At 38.3% G+C, this 22330-nt stretch overlaps 1 protein-coding gene and 1 pseudogene across 50 annotated transcripts in view; one reads left to right on the forward strand and one right to left on the reverse strand.

The window, feature by feature from the left end:
• Positions 1-22330, forward strand: part of EIF4G3 (eukaryotic translation initiation factor 4 gamma 3) — a 356271-nt gene that overhangs the window by 286741 nt on the left and 47200 nt on the right. For all 50 annotated transcript variants that reach the window (XM_060410690.1, XM_042244658.2, XM_060410702.1 and 47 more), the window contains 2 exons: positions 6923-7120; positions 20852-20998. In XM_060410690.1, coding sequence (XP_060266673.1) covers positions 6923-7120; positions 20852-20998 — 345 coding nt within the window. The remainder of the gene's footprint in view (positions 1-6922; positions 7121-20851; positions 20999-22330) is intronic.
• Positions 21924-22227, reverse strand: LOC105606988 (small ubiquitin-related modifier 2-like; annotated as a pseudogene).

Below are 22330 nucleotides of genomic sequence, written 5' to 3' on the forward strand. Positions count from 1 at the left end.
GTGATAATGTCGCTGGGAAGGAGATGTGCCTTACAAATCCTGATGTTGGTTGAGCACCAGCACAGAGTCTCATACATAGTAGATACTTAATAAATACCTTTTCAACAGTAAACTTAGCAGCAAAGCTGTTCAAACTGTCAGGACTAAGACGAACTGATGCATCACAAACTGTCAGACCCAAATCGGCTGCTTGCCTTTGTTCATCTTTCTCGCAGTTGCCCCAGTCATTTGTCCCAAGAACATCCTGCTCCAGAGTCACTAAAATCAAATAACTAATCTTCCCTGAAGATTTCTCAGCCTTAAAAAAAAAAGCCTTCTACATTCCTGCTTCCATTCCCTCTGAGAAGTGCTTAATGAGTAGGGACCTAAAAGTTTTGAATTTCCTGCTAGATATTTATCATTGAATGTGAAGATGTCTTCTTTTGGTGTTTAAGGCAGTTTATTAGCGCCTTATGGCATTAGATTCTGACAGCACCTGTGAAGGCAGGAATGCATGTGTTCTCTTGTTCTCATGAAGAAACTGAAGCTTTGAGAGGCGCTTACTGAGGAGTCCGTTTGCTGTGAGCTTGTACCTCTCTATTCTGTAACAGAGTTCTCCCCGTTTTTAAAAAAATTTTATTGAAGTATAGTTGATTTAGAAAGTAAATCTAATTTCTAGTTCTAAATCAACTAAAGTTGAGTTAGTTTCTAGTATACAGCAAAGTGATTAAAAGATACATATGTGTGTATGTTTACATATAGATATTTATTTTCATATTTTTTTCATTGTGTTTTATTACGGGATATTGACTATAGTTCCCTGTGCCATACAGTAGAACCTTGTTGTCTGTTGTATATATAGTATTGTGTATTTGCTATTCCAAAACTCTAATTTATCCCTTCCCCACCCCCTCTCCCCTTTTGTATCTAGATCTGTGAGTCTGTTTTCTGTTTTGTAAATAAGTCCATTTATATCATATTTTAGATTCCATATGTAAGTGATACCATAGGTATTTGTGTTTTTCTGTGTTAACTTAGTACAGTAATCTCTAGGTCCATCTATATTGCTGCAAATGGCATTATTTCATCCTTTTTATGATTGAGTAGCATTTCATTTTATTTGTGTATGTGTGTGCACATGTATATTTATGTGATATATGTATGTATCACACCTTTATCCATTCATCTGTCTGTGACCTTGTAGATTGTCTCCATGTCTTGGCATTTGTAAATAATGCTGCTGTGAACATTGGAATTCAGATTATAGATTTGTCTGGAAATATGCCCAGGAGTGGAATTGCTGTATCATATGACAACTGTATTGTCAGTTTTTTAAGGAACCTCTATACTGTCTTCCATAGTAGCTGCACCAATTTATATTCCCACCAAAAGTATAGGAGGGTTCCCTTTTCTCCGCATCCTTTCCAGCACTTGTTTTTTGGAGACTTTTTAATGATGGCTATTCTGACTAAGTTCTCCCCATTATTAATTGTTACTTCAGAAACAGAATAATTATATTGACTTTTTGGCATCGTTAATTAGTTCAGTTTTCTTTAATGAATAGATAAAGCAAATCCATTGCAGGGATGATAGACTTCTTATGCAGGGCCAGTACAACCTCCTTTTCTTGACACTTTTTCTTCTTAATACAGAGCATCTTTGCTTCATTCCCTCTCCTGTTTGTGTTTTCATTCTTCTCTGCACAAGTATATCCCATGTTGTTCCTCCTATTACTCTTTTTCTATCCTTTTGTCAAAACCATAGTTTTATTGTTGCCACCACGTCCAGAAAACTTTCACTGTGACGTTTGTTCCTACCCTCTGTATTTATAGCAACATTATGAATGATCACTAGTGGATACCATAAGAATTAATCGTCTCCTTGAAACATTTCTAGGAAATCATTGTTAATGACGTGTCTAGACTCCTTCCACATGCATACTCTACAGTTGCGGTTCTGCTGCTCAGGCCGCTATTTCATCTCTCTTCTCCTCTTGATACAGTAATCCCACTGCTGCTGCCCGCTCATCTCTCTGATGGGCTGATTTTTACCTCCTCGCTCTAGCTTCTAGCTTATCGTCATGCCATTTTCTTTCCCACTAGTGCGCAGTAGTCTTCTGATCTTTCCTTACTGTTTTCCAATCCTGCAGTGGAAGAGCCTCAGTAACAATCCTTTCTAAAATATCTCCCTTCCTGAAAGATCTTCTGTCCTCCTGCCACCCTTTTTTCATGTGGCCAGCTTTTTTTTTTTTTTGCCCTTTACAATCTGGCCCCATTCTCATTTCCTTCTAAAGGTATTTCCTCACTAACCTGTTACAGTCTTCACTTCTCGAAGGCTTCTAATCAACCTCGTGCTTTCCTCTGTCATGTCTCTTATAACTTTCCTGTCTTTGAAGCTGAATTTTGATGGTTTTGATTACTGTGCCTTATGCTTTATTTGTATCTAGATGAAATTGCAAAACATCAACTAGATATTCAGTCATAATGAATAAATGCCTTTTAGTCAGTGGTTTGTTTTTTGATACTGGAGATTTCCTTTTTCAATTCAGGTATAAATCGACATATCACTTTTTAGGTGTACAACATAATCATTCAGTATTTGTATGTGCATTGTAGAATGATCACCACAGTTAGCCTGCTTAATGTCCATCATCATGTAGAATCTTATTCTTGTGGTAAAAACTTTTCACATGTGCAAAACAGTATTATTTTCCTTGTATTTTAATTTTTGTTGGCATATTGGTGATGTACTTTGTGTTGGTTTCAGATGTACAGGGTGATGTACTTTGTGTTGGTTTCAGGGGGACAGCGAGAGTGAACCAGTTACACATCCACACGTGCTCACTCTGCTTTAGCTTCTTTTTCCATGTTCGTCATCACAGAGTAGGGAGTAGAGGTCCCTGTGCCACGCAGTGGCCCCTGTTTGTTGGTGTCGTTTTGTCACCCAGCTCGTTGTGACCCCATGGACTGCAGTACGCCAGCCTTCCTTCCCTGTCCTTCGCCATCTCCCACAGCTGGATCAGACTCACATCCACTGAGTCAGTGATGCCATCTGACATCTCGTCCTCTGTCGTCCCCTTCTCCTCCTGCCTTCAGTCTTTCCCACCATCAGGGTCTTTTCCAGTGAGTCGGCTCTTCACATCAGGTGGCCAAAATATTAGAGCTTGAGCTTCAGCATCAGCTCTTCCAGTGAATACTCAGGATTGATTTCCTTTGGGATTGACTGGTTTGATCTCTTTGCTGTCCAGGTGACTCTCAAGAGTCTTCTCCAGCTCCGCAGTTCAAAAGCATCAATTTGGTGTTCAGCCTTCTTTATCGTCCAACTCTCACATGCATACAAGACTACTGGAAAAACTAATCCCAATCTCTCAATTTATTCCTATCCCCCTTTTCCCTCTGGCAACCATATGTTTGTTTTCTACATCTGTGACTTTGTTTCTGTTTTCTAAATAAGTTCATTTGGACCTTTTTTTTTTTTTTTGGATTACACATATAAGCAATATCATATAATATTTGCAACAGCCTTGTTAACTATAGTCACTTATTGTACATTACTTCAATAAATGACCTTTTTATTTTCCTATTTTTCTAAGCTTAGTATTTTCTGATCTATTTGAAGATCTGAAGGCGGGGTTTTATTTTCGTTTTTATTTTGTTTTTGTGGAAAGCACAAATTAAAGTTTTATACCTAAATGGTGCTGTCTCAGTTGATACAGGCAATTTGGAGAAGTGCTATGACTCCCTCATCCCTAATAAACTTGAAATTTTTTCTTCTCTATAAAAGGGCAGCTGACTTATTGCTTTAAAAGTTGACAATATGATTTTTAAAAATTTAAATAGATTTATTTACTGTCTTAAAACTGTTGATATACTGGTACACTTTCTAAAAATCCTTGTATTCAGATTAAATTATATAGGGATCAAACAAAACATTTTATAGGTTATTCAGTTATTATATCATGGTTTCATAGATTTTTGCAACTTCATATTTTTACTGAAGCATAATTTAAATTTAGTTAGGTTTCCTTCTTTGTTTATAGTTCTATAATTCTTGCCAAACACGTGGTCATGTTACTGCCACCACAATCAAGATGTAGAGCATTGCCCTCAGCCCCCTGAAATTTTCTTGTTCTGCTTTATCTTCATCCTCTGCTGCCCATGCTCACTTCTGGCAGTCAGTCGTGTGTTTGTTCCTCTGTATGTGTACACACACGTTTGTGCACTCAGGCATATCTGACTCTGCGACCCCATGAACTGTAGCCTGTCAGGCTCCTTTGTCCATGGAATTTTCCAGGCAAGCATACTGGAGTAGGTTGCCATTTCCTACTACAAGGGATCAAACATGCATCTCTTGCACCTCCTACACTGGCAGGCGGATTCTTCTCCAGTGTGCCACCTGGAAAGTCCCTGTAGTGTTGCCTTTTCCAGAGTGTCATATAAATATGGAATCATTCTGAGTAAAGCTTCTTTTACTCAGTGAATATATTTGATACTCATCCTTCATATTGCATGTATGAGATGGCTGGATGACATCACCGACTCGATGGACGTGAGTTCGGGTGAACTCTGGGAGTTGGTGATGGACAGGGAGGCCTGGTGTGCTGCAATTCATGGGGTGGCAAAGAGTTGGACACGACTGAGCAACTGAACTGAACTGAACTGAACTTTCATTACTGGATCCACTCACAAGATAAACACTTTCCAGGTTTTAGTAATTATGAATAAAATTACTGTGAACATTCACATAGAGGACTTGTGTGAGCAAATACGTTTTTATCTCTTTGGGGTAAATTCCTAGCTTTTGGATCAAACATAGGTTTGATCCTAAGTTAAACATAGGTTTAACTTTATTAGAGTATACCAAACTGTTTTCCAGGATGGTTACTGGCAAGGCATGAGAGTTTCAATAGTTCAGTCTTCACCAGCACATATTATTTTCTGTTCTGTAAGTTTTAACCATCCTAATGGACGTGTGATAATATCTCGATGTAGTTTCAGTTTGCATTTCCCAAAAGACCAGTGTGTTGAATAAGGACATTTTTTCATGTGCTTATTTGCCATTTCTGTATCTTCTTTAATACAGTTTTCTTTATATCTTTTGGCCTGTTTTGTTGGTTGGTATGCTGTCTTACTGAATTTTGAGAGAGGTTTTTTTTAAATTATTATTCTGTATATAAATCCTTTGTCAGATGTGTATTTTTTAAAAAAGTTTTCCCCCAATCTGTGGTTTGCTTTTTTCATTTTCTTAATAGTATCTTTTGCCAAGCATAAGTTTCTAACTTTGATGATTGATTTATCAATTTTTTTCATTCCCACATTGTGCTTTTGCTGTCTCACTTAAAATACCTGTACACATAAGAATACAAAATTTTTGTCCTGCTCTCTTCTAGAAGTTTCTAATTTTGGATTTTACATTTTGGTTTGTGATCCTGTTTTAGTTAATTTTTGTGTTATGTGTAAGGCATGAATCAAGATTTTTTTTTTTTTTTGCTTATGAATATCCAGTTGTTCCAGCATCATTTGTTGAAAAGACTTACCCTTTGTCCACTGAATTTTCATTGCACCTTTGTTGAAAATCAGTTCTTCATCTGTGTGTGAATATATTTCTGCACTTATTCTGTTCTCGTGATTTATGTGTCCGTTCTCTGGCCAGTACCACTATCTGTGCATAGTAGCTTCATATGGTAAGTGTGGCAATTAGGTTATATGTCTTCCAGTTTTTGTCATTTTTTGAAATTGTTAAGCTGTTCTAGTTTTTGTTTTTCCATTTCAACTGAAGAATCAGCTTCTTGATTTCTACTCTTCCCCGCTCCAAAAAATACCTTATTAGGTATTTTATTTTGTTTATGTTAAATCTGTAGATCTCTTTGGGTAAAACTGGCAACTTAACAATAATGAGTTTTATAATACAGGAACATGATATAGATCTCTGTTTATTTTGGCATTTCTTGATTTCTTTCATCAGTCACCTAAACATTTCATCACATAACTCCTACGGATATTTTGATAGATTCTTATCTAAGTACTTCATGGTTTTGGTACTGTTATAGATTCTACTTTTTAAAAACATAATTTCTAGTTGTTTATTGCTAATGCATAAAAATAAAATTGATTTTTATATCTTGACTTGTGTTCTACAAACCTGCTAGACTCACTTAATGTCTACTTTTATAGGTTTCTTATGATTTTTCTGTGAAGACAGTCATTTGTGAAAAGGGGAACTTTATTTCTTCCTTTAGATCTATATGGGTTATAGTTCTTTTCCTTTGCATTATTCTACTTACTAGGACCTCCAGTAAAATTTTGAATAGGAATGGTGAGAACAGATGTTTTTGTCTTGTTCTCACTGTGAGAGGGAAAACACTTATTCTTTCACCACTGAGTAAGGTTATCAATGGCCTTTTTCTCATTGAGAAAGTTCACTTCTATTTCTAATTTGATGAAGCTTTCTATAACATTATTATAGTAACTTCTGCCTAGTGTTTTATATGATAATTTATATTATACCATTTGTAGGTGAAATTCTATTTTAGGACATTTAAGTTATTTGCTCTAAAAGGTTACTGATTGACGTTATGATGGCTAAATGCTTTTTAACCTATCCTTCAATATGAATAAATTTATGAAAGTAAAATTGCTGGTTTAACAGTTTTAGTACACATTGTCAAATTGCCCTTGGAAATGTGCCAAATTATAGTCCCACCCATGGAGTGTGAATATATGTAGTTCCTTAAATTCGCATCAGTAGTGGAAAAAAAAGTAGGTGGTATAAATTTTTAGTATATGATAAAATAGATTTAATTATTTCTGTGACTCATTCACAGTCTTTGTTAATGATTTAGGAAATTGCACTTATAAATTACAAATAAAATATTAGTCCTTATAGAAAGCATCATATTGTCACAGATAATATAATGGTTTCTTCTTTTTTGTGGTCCTTGTAGGAACTTTTTAGAAAAGTTCGAAGTATCTTAAATAAACTGACACCACAGATGTTCAACCAGCTGATGAAGCAAGTGTCAGGACTTACTGTTGACACCGAGGAGCGGCTGAAAGGAGTCATTGACCTGGTCTTTGAGAAGGCTATTGACGAACCCAGTTTCTCTGTGGCTTACGCAAACATGTGTCGATGTCTAGTAACGGTAAGAAGAGAGGAAGGAGTAAAACCAGAAAGCTCCAAGAGGTATATTCTCCCCTCACTACACATTCTTCCCAGAAGTGTCGATGGGGCAGAGTAAAGGGGAGAATATATTTTTAGTACATGTAATATTCTCATTGTATAAAATAGCCTTGCTTTTTTATAATGTATTTTCACCTCTGAAGGGGATATGGAGGTAAGACTGAAATAGGCATGTTCTGGTCCCGTGCAGTGTGGGGAAGAGGAAAGAAGGTTAAAATTTGTAATGTGAAATGTTTGTCATGGGTAACCAGTTTTTCCTGGTGTATCATCTTATAGAAATGAAGCAAATGCTTACATTTACATTTAGATTCAAAATTGGAAGGCATGTTGATTCTGAGTCTAGCCTTTGTAAAAGTGCTAGCATAGTTGTGGTCATAAAGGTTTCGAAACTGATGATACTCTCTTAGATACTATTAGATTTCTTTCTCTTTACATTGTCCACAGCCTGTCAAATCTAGGGCAAGAAAGAATGGGAGATCAAAGAGCTTCTGGTTAGTGTTCATTATCCTCTATTCTGCAGTCATAAAACTGCCATGTACCATCTGTGTTTTCTCTGCCTGTTAACAAGGTACCTGTATCAGAAATGTGTGTCCTTTAACATTTGAGTTTTTCTTGATTACCATACCTTATTGTCATTGTGCCTATGAAAATTCAAAATTCTATCATTTTATCCCAGTGCTTTTGAGTACCTGTGTTAAAAGTAGGTAAGTCTGTTGGGACTTAGGAAAAAGCACATCTTCTGTCTTCAAGGGACTGAAAATCCGTATTGGAGAAAAATAGCATTAGCAAGAAAAAAAACCACTCATAAGGTATTTTGTGATGTTGTAGTGTCTTGGTGTCTGATTGGATGATTCAGCCTGAAATATCAAGTTGAAAGAAAAAGAAATCACCATATTCCTGGGAAATAACAAACTTTTATGAAGCAGGTAGAATTAGTTCAGCCTGAATGGAGAGGAGTGGCGAGTACAAATACAAGGAAGGAGGAATGTATTCCCGCAGGCTCAGGTCTCAGGCAACAAGCATGAGGATGATCGTAATACTTAGCACTACTAGTGATGCTGGGGAAGATTGAAGGCAAAAGGATAAGAGGGCGGCTGAGACTGAAAGCAGACTGATTCCTCACCAGCTCATGCCCTTTGTTTCACTGTGACAGCCATGAAATCCTGCAGTCAGAAATTAGAACTCGGACTAGATCCCAGATCTTCTGGCTCGTAATTTTATCCTTTTTACCAGTTTTTTATTGAATCAGTGAAGGGTTGTGAATTTTTGTTGTTATTATTTTGTTTTTTTTTTTAACACCAAAAACATTTTGTGTTGGGGCATAGCTGATTAACAATGTTGTGATAGTTTCAGGTGAGCAGTGAAGGGACTCAGCCAAACAAGTCCTTTAATTGAAGAATACTATTGATGAAAGTGACCCTTAGAGGCCTGGCCATAATACAAGTTAGCTTGGAATGGGAAGAATTCACAGATAAGCCAACTACTTATGGGTCTTTCGTTGTGACGTACCCCTTTATAATAAGAATTTTTAAACTTTATTGGATTTTTTGAAAATTATAAAATAACAACCTATTGGAATAATTCAAAAAGAATAAGGAAATACACAGAAAAAGTTAATATTCTTCCCTTGAAGCCCCAGTCAGTTAAGTTTCCTTTCCTTCCAAGGCAATCAGTGCAAGTGATTGTATTGTTCCATAATTTTCTTTATAGTTATAAAATCATATCAAAATATACACATATGTGTAAAGAAGATGTTTTTAATTTTTTGTTTCAATTGAATTATGTCATTATTTTGCATTTTGCTTTCTATCCCCACTTAGTATGTTTCAGACATTCCCATAGGTCATTGCAGATAGATTTTACTCACACTTCATATATCCCGTTATACATACACACATACACATATAAATTTTCTTTCACTCATTTTCCCCTCTTCTGCCCCTGCCTCACCCCATGTTGTTTCTGGGTTTTGTTTTGGAGGGTTTTTTGCAACCAGAAGCAGTGCTGCAGTACACAGCTAAGTGCGTTTATTCTTAGACACTGGAGCTTTTACTTCTTTAGCACAGGTTCCCCCAAAGTTACATACCAAAGAGTATTTATTTTTAAGCTTTTTTATTGAAGTATAACACAAGTACAAATAGTTTGGAAGAAGGAAAATTGCTTGTTAATAGTTTTTGTTAAATTCAGTTCAGTTCAGTTGCTCATTCGTGTCTGACTCTTTGCGACCCCATGAACTGTAGCATGCCAGGCCTCCCTGTCCATCACCAACTCCCAGAGTCCACCCAAACCCATGTCCATCGAGTCAGTGATGCCATCCAACCATCTCATCCTTTGTCGTCCCCTTCTCCTCCTGCCCTCAATCTTTCCCAGCATCAGGGTGTTTTCAAATGAGTCAGCTCTTTGCATCAGGTGGCCAAAATATTGAAGTTTCAGCTACAAGATCAGTCCTTCCAATGAATATTCAGGACTGATCTCCTTTAGAACTGACTGGTTGGATCTCCTTGCAGTCCAAGGGACTCTCAAGAGTCTTCTCCAACACCACAGTTCAAAAGGATCAATTCTTCGGTGCTCAGCTTTCTTTATAGCCCAACTCTGACATCCATACATGACCACTGGAAAAACCATAGCCTTGACTAGACGGACCTTTGTTGACAAAGTAATGTCTCTGCCTTTTAATATGCTGTCTAGGTTGGTCATAACTTTCCTTCCATGGAGTAAGTGTCTTTTAATTTCATGGCTGCAATCACCATCTTCAGTGATTTTGGAGCCCCCAAAATAAAGTCAGCCACTGTTTCCCCATCTGTTTGCCATGAAGTTATGGGACTAGATGCCATGATCTTAGTTTTCTGAGTGTTGAGCTTTAAGCCAACTTTTTCATTCTCCTCTTTCACTTTTATCAAGATGCTCTTTAGTTCTTCGCTTTCTGCCATAAGGGTGGTGTTATCTGCATATCTGAGGTTATTGCTATTTCTCCTGACAGTCTTGATTCCAGCTTGTGCTTCATCCAGCCCAGCATTTCGCATAATGTACTCTGCATATAAGTTAAATATGAATTAATGATTTAAATACTTTCATAATGTTTAATTTTAAGCTACCACATTAGTGTATATTTCATTGTATATCAGCAAAGTGAACATACCTAACTCTCTGGTCAATAAATGTAATTGTACCTTTCTTCCTTAAAGATGACCACTGTCCTAACTTCTAACATCATAGCTAACTTACTTTTGAGGTTTGTTTTATTTATCAGTGATTTGTTTTACTTAAGGTTGGCAGTGGGACTATTCATAAATTTCTAATACAAACCAAATACAAAAATCAAACAGCCATAAAAATAACGAAAACCTAAATATGAAAAGCTAATCTCTTAGTAGAAAAAGAAGGCTATCTTCATGAACTTTGGGTGAAAATTTCTTCAGCAAGATGCAAAATAAATATAAAGGAGGAAAATATCAAATACAACTGTTAAAATGTATAACCCTTGGTGCAGAAATTGATGCTATAAATAAAATAAAAAGGTAAAGCCACAGCCTGGGAGAATATATCTGAAATGCATATAGCTGCCAAAATGTTAGAATCCAGAGCTCAAGGGGAAGAAAGCAAATCAGTAAGAAAAAAAAAAAAGCCCAATATAAAAAATGGACAGTTCATAGAAATGAAATCCATTGGCTCATAAACTTAAAAGATACTCAGTGTTATTCATTATTAGTAACAAGAAATGACAAGATACAGTTCTGTGCAAGTCACATCCATGAGAGTGAGGGTAAAAAGCAAAGATGAGCATGATCACTTTGGAGAGTAATTAGACAACAGTTGTGAAGATGTTCATATGCTGTTCCCCAGTAATTTCACTTCTTGGTGTATATCCCAGAGAAATTCCCATTTGTGCACAGGGAATCATATATTAGAATGTTTATGTATTGATTTTAATAGTGAATAATAGGAAGCAACCATAATAAGCCTAAAGAAGACAGAAGAATATACCACAGTTTATTTTAAATAATAATTAGGCACACGAGGGAAAAAGACAGTATGAATGAGAACCAACAACGAGCAAATGCCCTATGTTGGGCTCCAGATTCTGGTTTTATCAGGCACAGATGTTAAATGAATTTGCTTACATTAAAGGTGATAGATTTGACGATTTCAGTAGAGAAAAAGTATAAAAAGGACTGAACAGAATTTCCAAAACTGAATATTAAAATTAAGAAAACAGTAAGAGGGTTTAATAGCGGATGAGACACAGCTGAAGAAAAGAATTATGAACTAGAAGGTAAGTGTACAGAATCCAGATTGAAGCACTGAGACCCCCAAAAAGAAAATTAACGAGAGGTTAAAAGATGATAAAAGATCTCCTACAATCCCCAAGCATGGCTTTTTTTAAAAAGGCTGAAAGAAAGCTAGTAAATCTAATTACAGGAAGAAAAACATATTAAAAAGAAACAATAATTTGTCTGCAAGTTTCTTAGGACACAAAAGTCACCATATACAAAAGAAAATGTTCGTAAATCAAACTACATTAAAATTAGCATTTTTCATGAAAAGATGTCACCATTAAGTAAAAATGCAAGCCACGTGTTAGGAGAAGATAATTGCAGCATAAAAATCCAATAGAGGACACACCAGTTGAGAAAGTACCATTGACACGTATACACCATGTGTGAAGCAGCTGACACAGGAGCCCAGCCTGATGACCCGGGGGGTGAGGAGGGGGTGGGCAGAGGGAGGCGCATGAAGGATATATGCGTATACAGTTATGACTGATTTGTGTTGCATGCAGAAACCAACACAAGATCGTAAAACAGTTTTCCTCCAATAATTAAAAAAGTATTGAAAAAACTTACATTAGTAAGAAAATAGCTTAATTTTTAAACAGACAAAAAGACTTAAATATTTCACCAGAGACGTTATCCAAATGACCGATAAATATGAAAAAAAAAAATCAGATAAAACCATGCAGTAATACCAGATTGCTAAATTTAGCAGATGTTTGCAAATAGGTGAAGCAACCAGAGCTGTCAAACAGGGCCAGTAGGAATGTAAATTGTAACAGTCACTTTGGAAAAGAGTTTAGCATCATCTACAAAACCTGGAGTTGTTGTGCTTTTTTTTCCGCTTTGGAAAAGAGTTTAGCATCATCTACAAAACCTGGAGGAGTTTGTTTGGTTTTTTTTTTTTTTTTTTTTTTTTTGCTCTAACCAGCATTTCCATTCTTAAGAATATATGCAACAGATAAACATACATTTCTGATGGGCCAGGAAGCATATGAAAATGTTTGTCATTATTCATAATGAATAAAAACTTGAAACTGCCCATAAACAGTAAAATGGATGAATTGTTGCCTGGTCGCACTAGGACAGTCAAACCAAACTATAACTTAGTGCACATGGCTGTAACAAGAAAAAGCTTTAGCAGAAGAAGCCAGACCCGAGAGTGTATGTTATATTGTTTGTTTATTTAAAGTTCAAGAACAAATGCGGGATTTGGAAATGCATATAGGGATGGTAAAACAAAGAAAAGCGAGAAAGTGGTTATTATAAAAATACAGGATAATGGGATTAACTGTGAAGGCTGGAAAGTGGTAGTGCTTTGAAAGCATTTATGTGAAGCTCTGGGAGGCTTCAATGTTCTTAAAGCTACACTTTGAAAAGAAGAAGAGCAAGCAATAGATTGAAAAAAATTTTTAAACACTCAGGGCCCTTAACTTGAATATTTAGTTTCTTAAAAATGAAAGATGAAGGTACATATATCAAGATACTAAGTTTTAGCAAACTTGAGTGATGACTCCTTGAGTGTGTGCTCTTTTATTTTATACTTTATAAAGGAAGAAGGGGAGTTAAGCTGATTATTTTCAGATGGCATCCATGAGCAGTGTTGTCCAAAATTGAAATGACAGTGTATGTTTCACTAAGGCCAGCTTAAGCAGATTTTTTTGCTGTAAGTTTTGGCTTCCTGTTATAATGCTTCTTGTGAAACCAAACAAGAAGGATTTGCTCTGTGCAACACTTTCCAGTCCTTCTTCACCACAAGTGCTACTTGTTTTGTTTTGTTTTTAACATAATTGTTAGTTTGAGAAACAGTTCCTCCAACAGAATGAGAGAAAATGAAGAGTGAATTTAAAAATTAAGATATTACCCAGGGGGTATTCTTTTTCTATCCATTATATTCATTAAGTTATTTCGGTAGCTTCACTTTCATTATCTGTGTGTTTTACCGAGACACATCTGCAGGTCAAATTGTAAGATCTTTGGCCTGGTTCATAGTCGTAAGAATGTATAGACTCAGGCCACTTGCATGGATTATCATGAATTTCAAGTATTGGAATCTAGTTATAATTGCCCACACAGTCATGTTTCTAAATAATAGTAGTAAAGAGTAGTAGGAATCATAGCAGTATTTTGGGAGGATGTGTTACATCTAACTGATACAATCCTCACAACCATTTTATTATTCCTATTTTAAAACATTTTGTGGAAGTTGGAAAATTGCCTAAATAGGGATTTTATACATATGGAGGTTTCCAGTGTTAAATGATAGAACCCTAGTTCGAACAAGAGCCAGTGAAAGTGTTAGTCACTCAGTCGTGTCTTGACTCTTTGAAACCCCATGGACGGTAGTCCGCCACGCTTCTCTGTCCATGGAATTTCCCAAGCAAGAATATTGAAGTGGGTTGCCATTTCTGCCTCCAGAAAATCTTCCCCACCCGGGGATCAAAACCGGCTTGCCTGCATGGCAGGTGGATTCTTCACCATCTGAGCTACCAGGGAAGAACTGGACTATAAAGTCTGAGTGCCAAAGAATTGATGCTTTTGAACTGTGGTGCTGGAGAAGATTCTTGAGAGTCCCTTGGAGGACAAGGAGATCAAACCAGTCAATCATAAAGGAAATCAACCCTGAATATTTATTGGAAGGGCTGATGCTGAAGGTGAAGCTCCAGTACTTTGGCCACCTGATGTGAAGAGCCAAATCATTAGAAAAGGCCCTGATGCTGGGAAAGACTGAAGGCAGGACAAGAAGGCAGTGACAGAGGGTGAGGTGGTTGGATGGCATCCATGACTCAATGCACATGAGTTTGAGCAAACTCTGGCAGATGGTGAAGGACAAGGAAGCCTGGTGTGCTGCAGTCCATGGGATCATAAGGAGTTAGACACAACTTAGCTACTGAACAACAAGCTCAGAGACTTAGATCTCTGATTTTAAAGTCTCAGGGTTGGGTTTTTTTCTGACCTCGGGCAATAAATGGAGACATTTTTGGTTATGACTACTGGCATGTTAGTGCATAAAGGCCCAGGATGCTCCTGAACATCCTACAGTACACAAGACAGCCACCTACAACAAAGGGTTGTGCAACCCAAAGCATTCCTAGTGTCAAGGATGAGAAACTTGGTCTAGATTGTTGAGATTTTAAGATTTAAGAGAGTACTTACTGTCATGTTCAGAACAGGGTTGTTTTGTTTTTGTTTTGTTGACCACACTGCACAGCTTGTTGGGGTCTCAGTTCCCTGACCAGGGATCGAACCCTCACCCTCAGCAGTGAAAGTGTGGAGTCCTAACCACTGGACTGGGAGGGAATGTCCTCAGAGCAGTTTTTAAGCCTTTTTTCTGCCTCTTTGTCATTCACTTTGATCACACACCTCCATAAGTCACTTTGCAGGTCTTGCCTAGGGGAGGGCTTGAGAATACAGTTGTGTGTCAGTTTTCCTTGTCATTCTAAGGGGTGGTAGGTAGGCTTTCTGAAAAGGAATTCTTTAGATTTACAGAGGAAATTGATATAATAGTTTTGGCTTTACCAGTTGGCTCCGCATATCAGCTGGTGAAGAATCCGCCTGCAATGTGGGAGACCTAGGTTCAATCCCTGGGTTGGGAAGATCCCCTGGAGAAGGGAAAGGCTACCCACTCCAGTGTTCTGGCCTGGAGAATTCCATGGACTGTATAGTCCATGGGGTCACAAAGAGTCGGATACAACTGAGCAACTTTCACTTCACTTCACACCATATTTATTGTGTACACAGACACACTGGTTTAGATTTCTGTGCAGCTTTTGCCAGGCTCTGCTAAGTGAAACCTCTGGCACATAAGACTTAAAGACATCATAAGTGGTAGTAACCTGGGCCTCTAGAGTATGTTGCTGCTGCTTCTGGTTCAAGTAGGAATGACCGCAGAGACCTGCAAGACCTCTTTCCCAAATTGTAGCCTGCCAGGCTTCTCTGTCCTTGGAATTTTCTAGGCAAGACTACTGGTGTGAGTTGCCATTTTCTCCTTCAGGGGATATTCCCATTCCAGGGATGGAACCCTGGTCTCCTGCACTGCAGTTGGGTTCTTTAGCCACCAGGGAAGCCCCCTTCACAGACTACAGGGCATTTAACTAGAACTCAGTGCTTCTCTTCAGAGGAGGAGAACATCTGAAATGGAAAATGAAAGTGAAGTCGCTCATCGTGTCCCACTCTTTGTAACTCCATGGACTGTAGCCTACCAGGCTTCTCTGTCCATGGGATTTTCCAGGCAAGAGTGCTGGAGTGGGTTGCCATTTCATTCCAGGGGATCTTCCTGACCCAGGGATCGAACCTGGGTCTCCCACGTTGCAGGCATACGTTTTACCCTCTGAGCCACCAGGGAAGCCCCGAGGACATCTGAGTTGAGTGGCAAATAAAGGGCAAACACTAGAAATTGCTATCCTGTATCTAAATCTATGCTTAAATAAAATTTTAAATTGGATTATTAGTCCTATCTATTGCACTGTTTCATTTTAATCAAAATTTAAAGAAAATCCCCAACTCGGAACTCCTTTTGAGCCTAAGTTCCTAAGAGTGGGGCACTGCTAAATTCCTAGCACCTGAAATGGTTTCTGGTGCATAATAGACCCTCAGACATTGTTTTGAGTGAATGAATAAATGCATGAATGAAAGTATAATTTGAGTTTATTTTGCACCTTAATACCGTGCTTTTGTTACTTTTCATCTCTGCTGTGGCAGGCATGCAGACCTCAGCTGTAAAGAATGGCACTGTGGGTAAATTTTTGCATTCTGTGTCCTGTTATACCAGACTTTTAATGTTGCCACCTTAATGTGCCACTGAAGGGAAGATTGGTGAGAAATGGCTTACCCTTTCATAACTTGACCACTCCCTTTTCAGTCTTGTGGACATCCCTAAGTGCTCTATACCTCTTCGAATGTATCTGATAGAACACGTTTTGGTAGATGTGTTTATCGTACATACAGGTCATGTTAAGTTCACTTTTAGTTGGGAATTTACTAAGGTCAGGACATCACCACTGATAAATGATAGTATATCACTGTTGACCCAGGAGTTACTGTTGAACAATTGATTTATTGCTCTTCACTTCACATTTTAGAGTTAGTTTGGGCATACCACTTATTTATATTATAGTAGTCATTCCAGATACTTTACTGCAGACCAGAACATGCTTTAAGCAAAATAGCTACTGGGCCATGGATTACCACTAGCATCTTTATGTTCTGGGACAGTCCTGAAAATCCTGAGCATGCTAATAAGCAAGGTCAGGACTTGTCCTTCTGTTTTCTAGTCTCCTGTTGGACTTAACTAATACACAACTGACAGCCCTTGGTGATTTTCAGGGAGTTTGGTCCTTTTAAGGAGAAGAAGTATTTACCGTCCATACTAACAAATGCATTAGCAGTACAAATCCTGTTGCTTGAAGAAAATGGCTCCGTAATGCTGATAGCATTCATATCCGAGGTTGCTGGCTAACTGGCGTGTGGCCAGGTCTCACTGCGATGAGATGGACACCGTTAGTTTACAGTAGTGCAGCGGCACGTGATTTAATTAAAAGGTAGGTGCCCTCCAGCAAATCTAGCTTACCAAGCAGTCTTGGTATAAAATATTCCCCATTGACTCCCTCACTTTCGGAGGAATCATCTCCGAAACAACCCATCTGAAGCACTTAGCATCTTAGTTTTAATTCTAGACTACTGTTTAATGAAATTGTAGTTGTCTGAGAGAGAGCATCTTCTCACTGTGGCATGTCACCTTTCATTTTTGGTATTATCCACGATCACATCTTCAAGCATCTACCTCTTCTCCTGTTAGGAACTGAATGTTTCTCTCTCCCCCAGTCCGTAGGTTGAAGCCCAACTCTCTGTGTGATGGTGTTAGGAGATGGGGCCTTTGAGAGGTAATTAGCTTTAGTTGAGGTCATAAGGGTGGATCTCCCGTGATGGAAATTAGTGCCTTTAATAAACAGGAAGAGGTACTAGAATTTCTTTTCCACCACATGAGGATAGAGGAGAAGGCAGATGTCTGCACAGCAGACATCCGAAGAAGAGGGTCCTTCTTCACCAGGAACCAGATCCGCCTGCACCTTGATCTTGGACTTTCCGACCTCCAGAACTGTGAGAAATAAACATCCGTTGTTTAAGCCGCCCAGTCTGTGGTGTTTCATTATAGCAGCCCTAGCAGGCTAAGACATTCACTCCTCATGTTCTCGCTAACCAAGTTTACTGAGTCTCCTGACCAGTCAGGTGTCCCCTGACAACACAAGTCAACTTAATACTATCATAGTTTCATAATTTTGTTGAATTTAACATCTCTTAAGAAGAAGATTACCGTGCATCACAGTTCTCGGGCCGTATCCTCCCTGGCCTATTTCCATATTTCCACAGCCCCTGTTAACCAAAACAAGTCTTTAGGGTGTTGTGTAGCCAGACCTTCATTCATTTAGAGACAGATGTGCTTGCAGGTCTGTGGTCATTCTGCTGATTGTTCCATTTTAATACTTCCCGTGTGGACATACCTAACAAGCATATACAACAGTCACAGGTTCTTTATGTCCTGTACATGTGAACTGTTGCATGACCACCATTTTGGAATAGCAGATATTCTCTTGCCTTTTGTGGTTCTCTCCCTAATTGCTTTATGAACTAACTTAAACACTTCCTGTGATGTTTATGTTTTTACAATATAGATTTCTCTTAAATTTTACTAATAAACATATCAGTGCAGCTCCAAATTTAAATATAGCTCTCTTAGCTTATAGAATTCTTAGCTATGTTCTGGGCACTATTACTTGTTTTACTTAAACTGTCTCATTTAATCCTTCGAACAGTCCTACGAGATAGATGTTATCTCCATTTTAGAAAGAAATACAAGTTCAGAGAAGCTAGGTGATTTGGCCAAGGTCACATGGCCAAGCTGGGATTATGACTGCCTCCACAGCTCCTGTTGGACCAGCTGCTTCATGGTGTCCCTCAGTCTGTAATCACGGGAATGCATCCTTTTGCTGATGAAGGGATTAAGGCTTAATGAGGTAGCTTGCTCACATTTACATACTGATGAGGTGTAGAGCTGGGATTCAAACCCTGATTTTACAGCTCAGGATTCCAGTGCTCTTTGATTTTGAGTGTTCCAAATAAGCCAGGTAAACATTATTTTCTGTGACTTAGAGCACTTCCAGCAAACCTATCGCATTGGATGCCTAAAGCTGCACTCGGGTTAGACACAGGGATTGTGCCTCCCTTGTTTGGATGATGAATGAATTTGGGTTAAAAGAATTGCCTTCGTGTAAAATCAAGCAAAAAGAAAATCATGTAAGCGAATCTTTTCAGTATAGCCTTCTCTACATAAAAGGTATAAAACGCAAATCCTTCAATACATTTTGTGTAGGGAAATTCTCCCTTGTTTTATGTCATTTCTACTTGTTCCTTCCTGTAAATAAAACACACAAGTTGTATTTATTTGACCTTTCTGACTCATTTTAGTTCTGGTCCCTCTCACTAAGACAGTGGCTTGAATGTTCATATTATCCACATTTTTCCCATCTTCTACATAGTAAATCCATAATTCAGGGAAAATCTTTTTAAGGCCGATAAATTGTGCCCAGATGATTTTTATCCTATCAGTCTATAATGTCCTTAGTGTTTATATAGACAGTGGTGAATATGCTAAGAAGTTGGCAAAAACCTCTTGCTGTGTTTATTTGAGTTCCTGTACAGTAGCAAATTTAATGTAGCTGCTGAATTTTAGAACCTTTGCTTTGTTCTGGAACCTAACATCATGCCAGGTGCTCTATTACATAGAACCTCTCAGATATGCTGCTACTTTATATTCTAGGTTGTAGATAGTAAAAGATTGAGTCTCCTTTTGGCTTCTGCTTTGAAAACCCTTTGCCCTCATGTTTCGTTTCTTTAAGGCTAATTTAAGCGCCTGCTCTTGGAACTTCCCTGGTGGTCCAGCCCTCTGTGCTCCCAATGCAGGAAAGCTGGGATTGATCCCTGCTTGGGAAACTAGATCTCACATGCCACAACTAAATGTCTGGCATGCCGCACCTAAGGTTCTGCAAAGCCAAAAAAGTACACATAAATTAAAAACCTACCCTCCTGTGTGATCATAGAATGGGCCTGACTTTGACATAACCTGTTGTCACTTGTATTTGTATGGCCTGAACGTGGACATAAGGACATGCTAGCTTTCCTGTGATTGTCTAAAAAGAATCCATGTTTGATGTTCTTCTCTAAGTTAAAAAAAGGTGGAATGAAACATTGAGCTCTGGTTGGTAAGAGCTGGCCTTGTTGAACCGTCTTCGTGTCTCACTGGGAATGTGCTGGAGAGTGTGCTGTCAGCTCCAGCACAGACATGCTGTGGCATCGTAGTCCTCGAGTTTCTAGCCATGCAGCCTTGATCAGCAGCTGTCCAAAAGTCCATCCTGGTTGCTGACTCTTCTGTGAATATAAATACAAGGCATCCCGTTTTTTATTAACTTCTCCCACTGAATCTCGGACAAAGACCACGTATTTCAGGACTTTGGGAGCCACTTTGTGATTGTAGGAAAATCATTTTTCCATATTGCCATGGCTGTTCAAAATGGTACTCGGGATTTTGTCTGTAAAATAGAATCTTTTAGTCAATCATTATGCTGGTTCACTTTCTTTATATTCTGAATAAGAATGTCTCTGTATTTAGTTAGAAGTAACCTTGAAGGTGTATGGACATCTTACAAGCATCTTGCCTCCAGCCGGCCCCTTCCCTGTCCTGAGTCTTTCTGTGTATCAGAAGAATGCGTCTAAGATGGACATTTATTAGACAACTCATAGAGAACTAGTATTTTCTTTTGGCACATAAGAAATAATCAGTAAACATAGTGTATCGGTAGACAAATCAGATACTAGCATTACAGTGTTGTGACATCCCCCTTAAGAAAAGATGTCTCAAATATTCTGAAACGTGACCCTCACACACACACACTTCTGCATCTTTCTAGAATAAGGATCTCACCTCCAACGGTTTTCCTATGGCCATGAAATTCTCCCCTGCTTCATTTCATTTTTATTGGTTTCATTCTTGAAACCAAAGTACCTACTGTAGTAGTTTGAAAAACAAAAATAATAACCTTTGACAGTTAAAAAGGTCTAGAGGAGTGCAGAGTCATAGTTGTAATAGTATTACAAGGATTTCAAAGTCAGCTAGAGGCACAACCAAGCATAGAGGATGCAGTACACTTGTATGAGAGGAATGTGTGTCTTTTCTATATAAAATTTAAAGCTCCTTAACCATTGGAAAACACGAAATGCCTAAAGCTAAATCGTGTATCTTTTGTAGAATGCTTACCTGTGGTTCGGTCAGCATTATTTTGCACAATAAAGAAAATAGATATTTTGAGAAAATCATTGGATTTCTTTAAGTAATCTTGCCACATTTGCATTTTCCCATCTGGATGCAGCTGAAAGTACCCATGGCAGACAAGCCTGGTAACACAGTGAACTTCCGGAAGCTACTACTGAACCGTTGCCAGAAGGAATTTGAGAAAGATAAAGCCGATGATGATGTCTTTGAGAAGAAGCAGAAAGAACTCGAGGCTGCCAGTGCTGTAAGTGTTTTCACAGGAAAACTGTGCCTGTGCACTTTGAGTGTTACCAGAATTTTCACGAATCCGGCTACCTCATCGCCCTGCTTCTTCAGTAGGTGCCTGTGGCCTTTTCTTCAGGTGGAGCTATACTGTATTGATGTTTAGAGGAAAGCTTTATTCCTTTTAGCGCCACATGTTAAAACAACTCAACCTTCTAAGACAGGGATTCAGAACCTAGACTTCAGAGAGGTTACTGAATTCCAGAAATCTCCTGAAATGGATGTGAACTTGTGGGTATAGTTTTATTTTCTGAATAGGTCTGTGGTTAACTGTCAAAACCTCAAAGGGTCTACCTGACCCTTAATTTAAACAAGAAGTTTATTTAAACAGCAAGACAATTGACTTGAAGGGAAAATTATATAGGATCATTTCTTCTTTTAGAGTAATTTATCCTTACTTAAACAGAGATTGCCCTACGTGTAACAGCTACATACAGAAAAGTTATAAAGTTGTCACTGGTTTTACAGTGGTAAATGGAAAACATTAAAATCCTCCAATCAAACAAGGAGTGCAAGAATTTTTATGTGGTTCTATTTTTGTTAGACAATGAAAGCAAAATAATATACTGGAGTATAAAGAAAAGAGTTGATGAGTATGCCCCAAATGGAGATAAAGGGGATGTTTTCACCAGACCAGTATTTTTCCCCATCCCATCTTCATTTGGTGTCAGTCAAAACATACCATCGGCCCTGTCGTTTTTTTCAAGTGCACTATGCGTGTGCATATACATCAGTTACTCTGTGTATAGTAAGGGAATGAGAAAGGAGAAAATGAAAGAGTAGAGAAACTACACTCCAGCAGTCAGGATGTGGCGGAACCAAATTGTGATTTTCTAGCGGAGAGTGTCTTTTTGGTCTGGAGGAACAGAATTCTAGGGGTTCCCTATTTAGTAGACACCTACTATCTGCTCTTGGAACACAACAGTTGTATCTTCATCCTCCACTTCTAACTGTTCAGGTGTGTCTTTTTCACTGATTGGCTGCCCGTCAGATCAGAATTGATCTGCCTCACTGACAAACCCTCTCATTCACAATAGGCTTTTATTAGGGTACTAATAAAAGAGCTGTATGCCTCTTAATGTTAAACGGCACCTCTGAACCATCCTGCCCCTCCACCTTCAAATTAGTATGATTGTTTTTCTTGGTTTTGACGCCTTCCTTGAGCTTTTCATCAGCAGTGCTGAGCTCCATAGTCTCCCTAGCTGCTGCTTCATAGGAGACTTGCCAGGTCTGCACTGAACGAGCACACAGGCAACACCAGTCACACGTATGTTTTTAGCATCTTTTGAGTAGT

This window comes from Ovis aries, chromosome 2 (assembly GCF_016772045.2).
Source record: "Ovis aries strain OAR_USU_Benz2616 breed Rambouillet chromosome 2, ARS-UI_Ramb_v3.0, whole genome shotgun sequence".
NCBI lineage: Eukaryota > Metazoa > Chordata > Mammalia > Artiodactyla > Bovidae > Ovis > Ovis aries.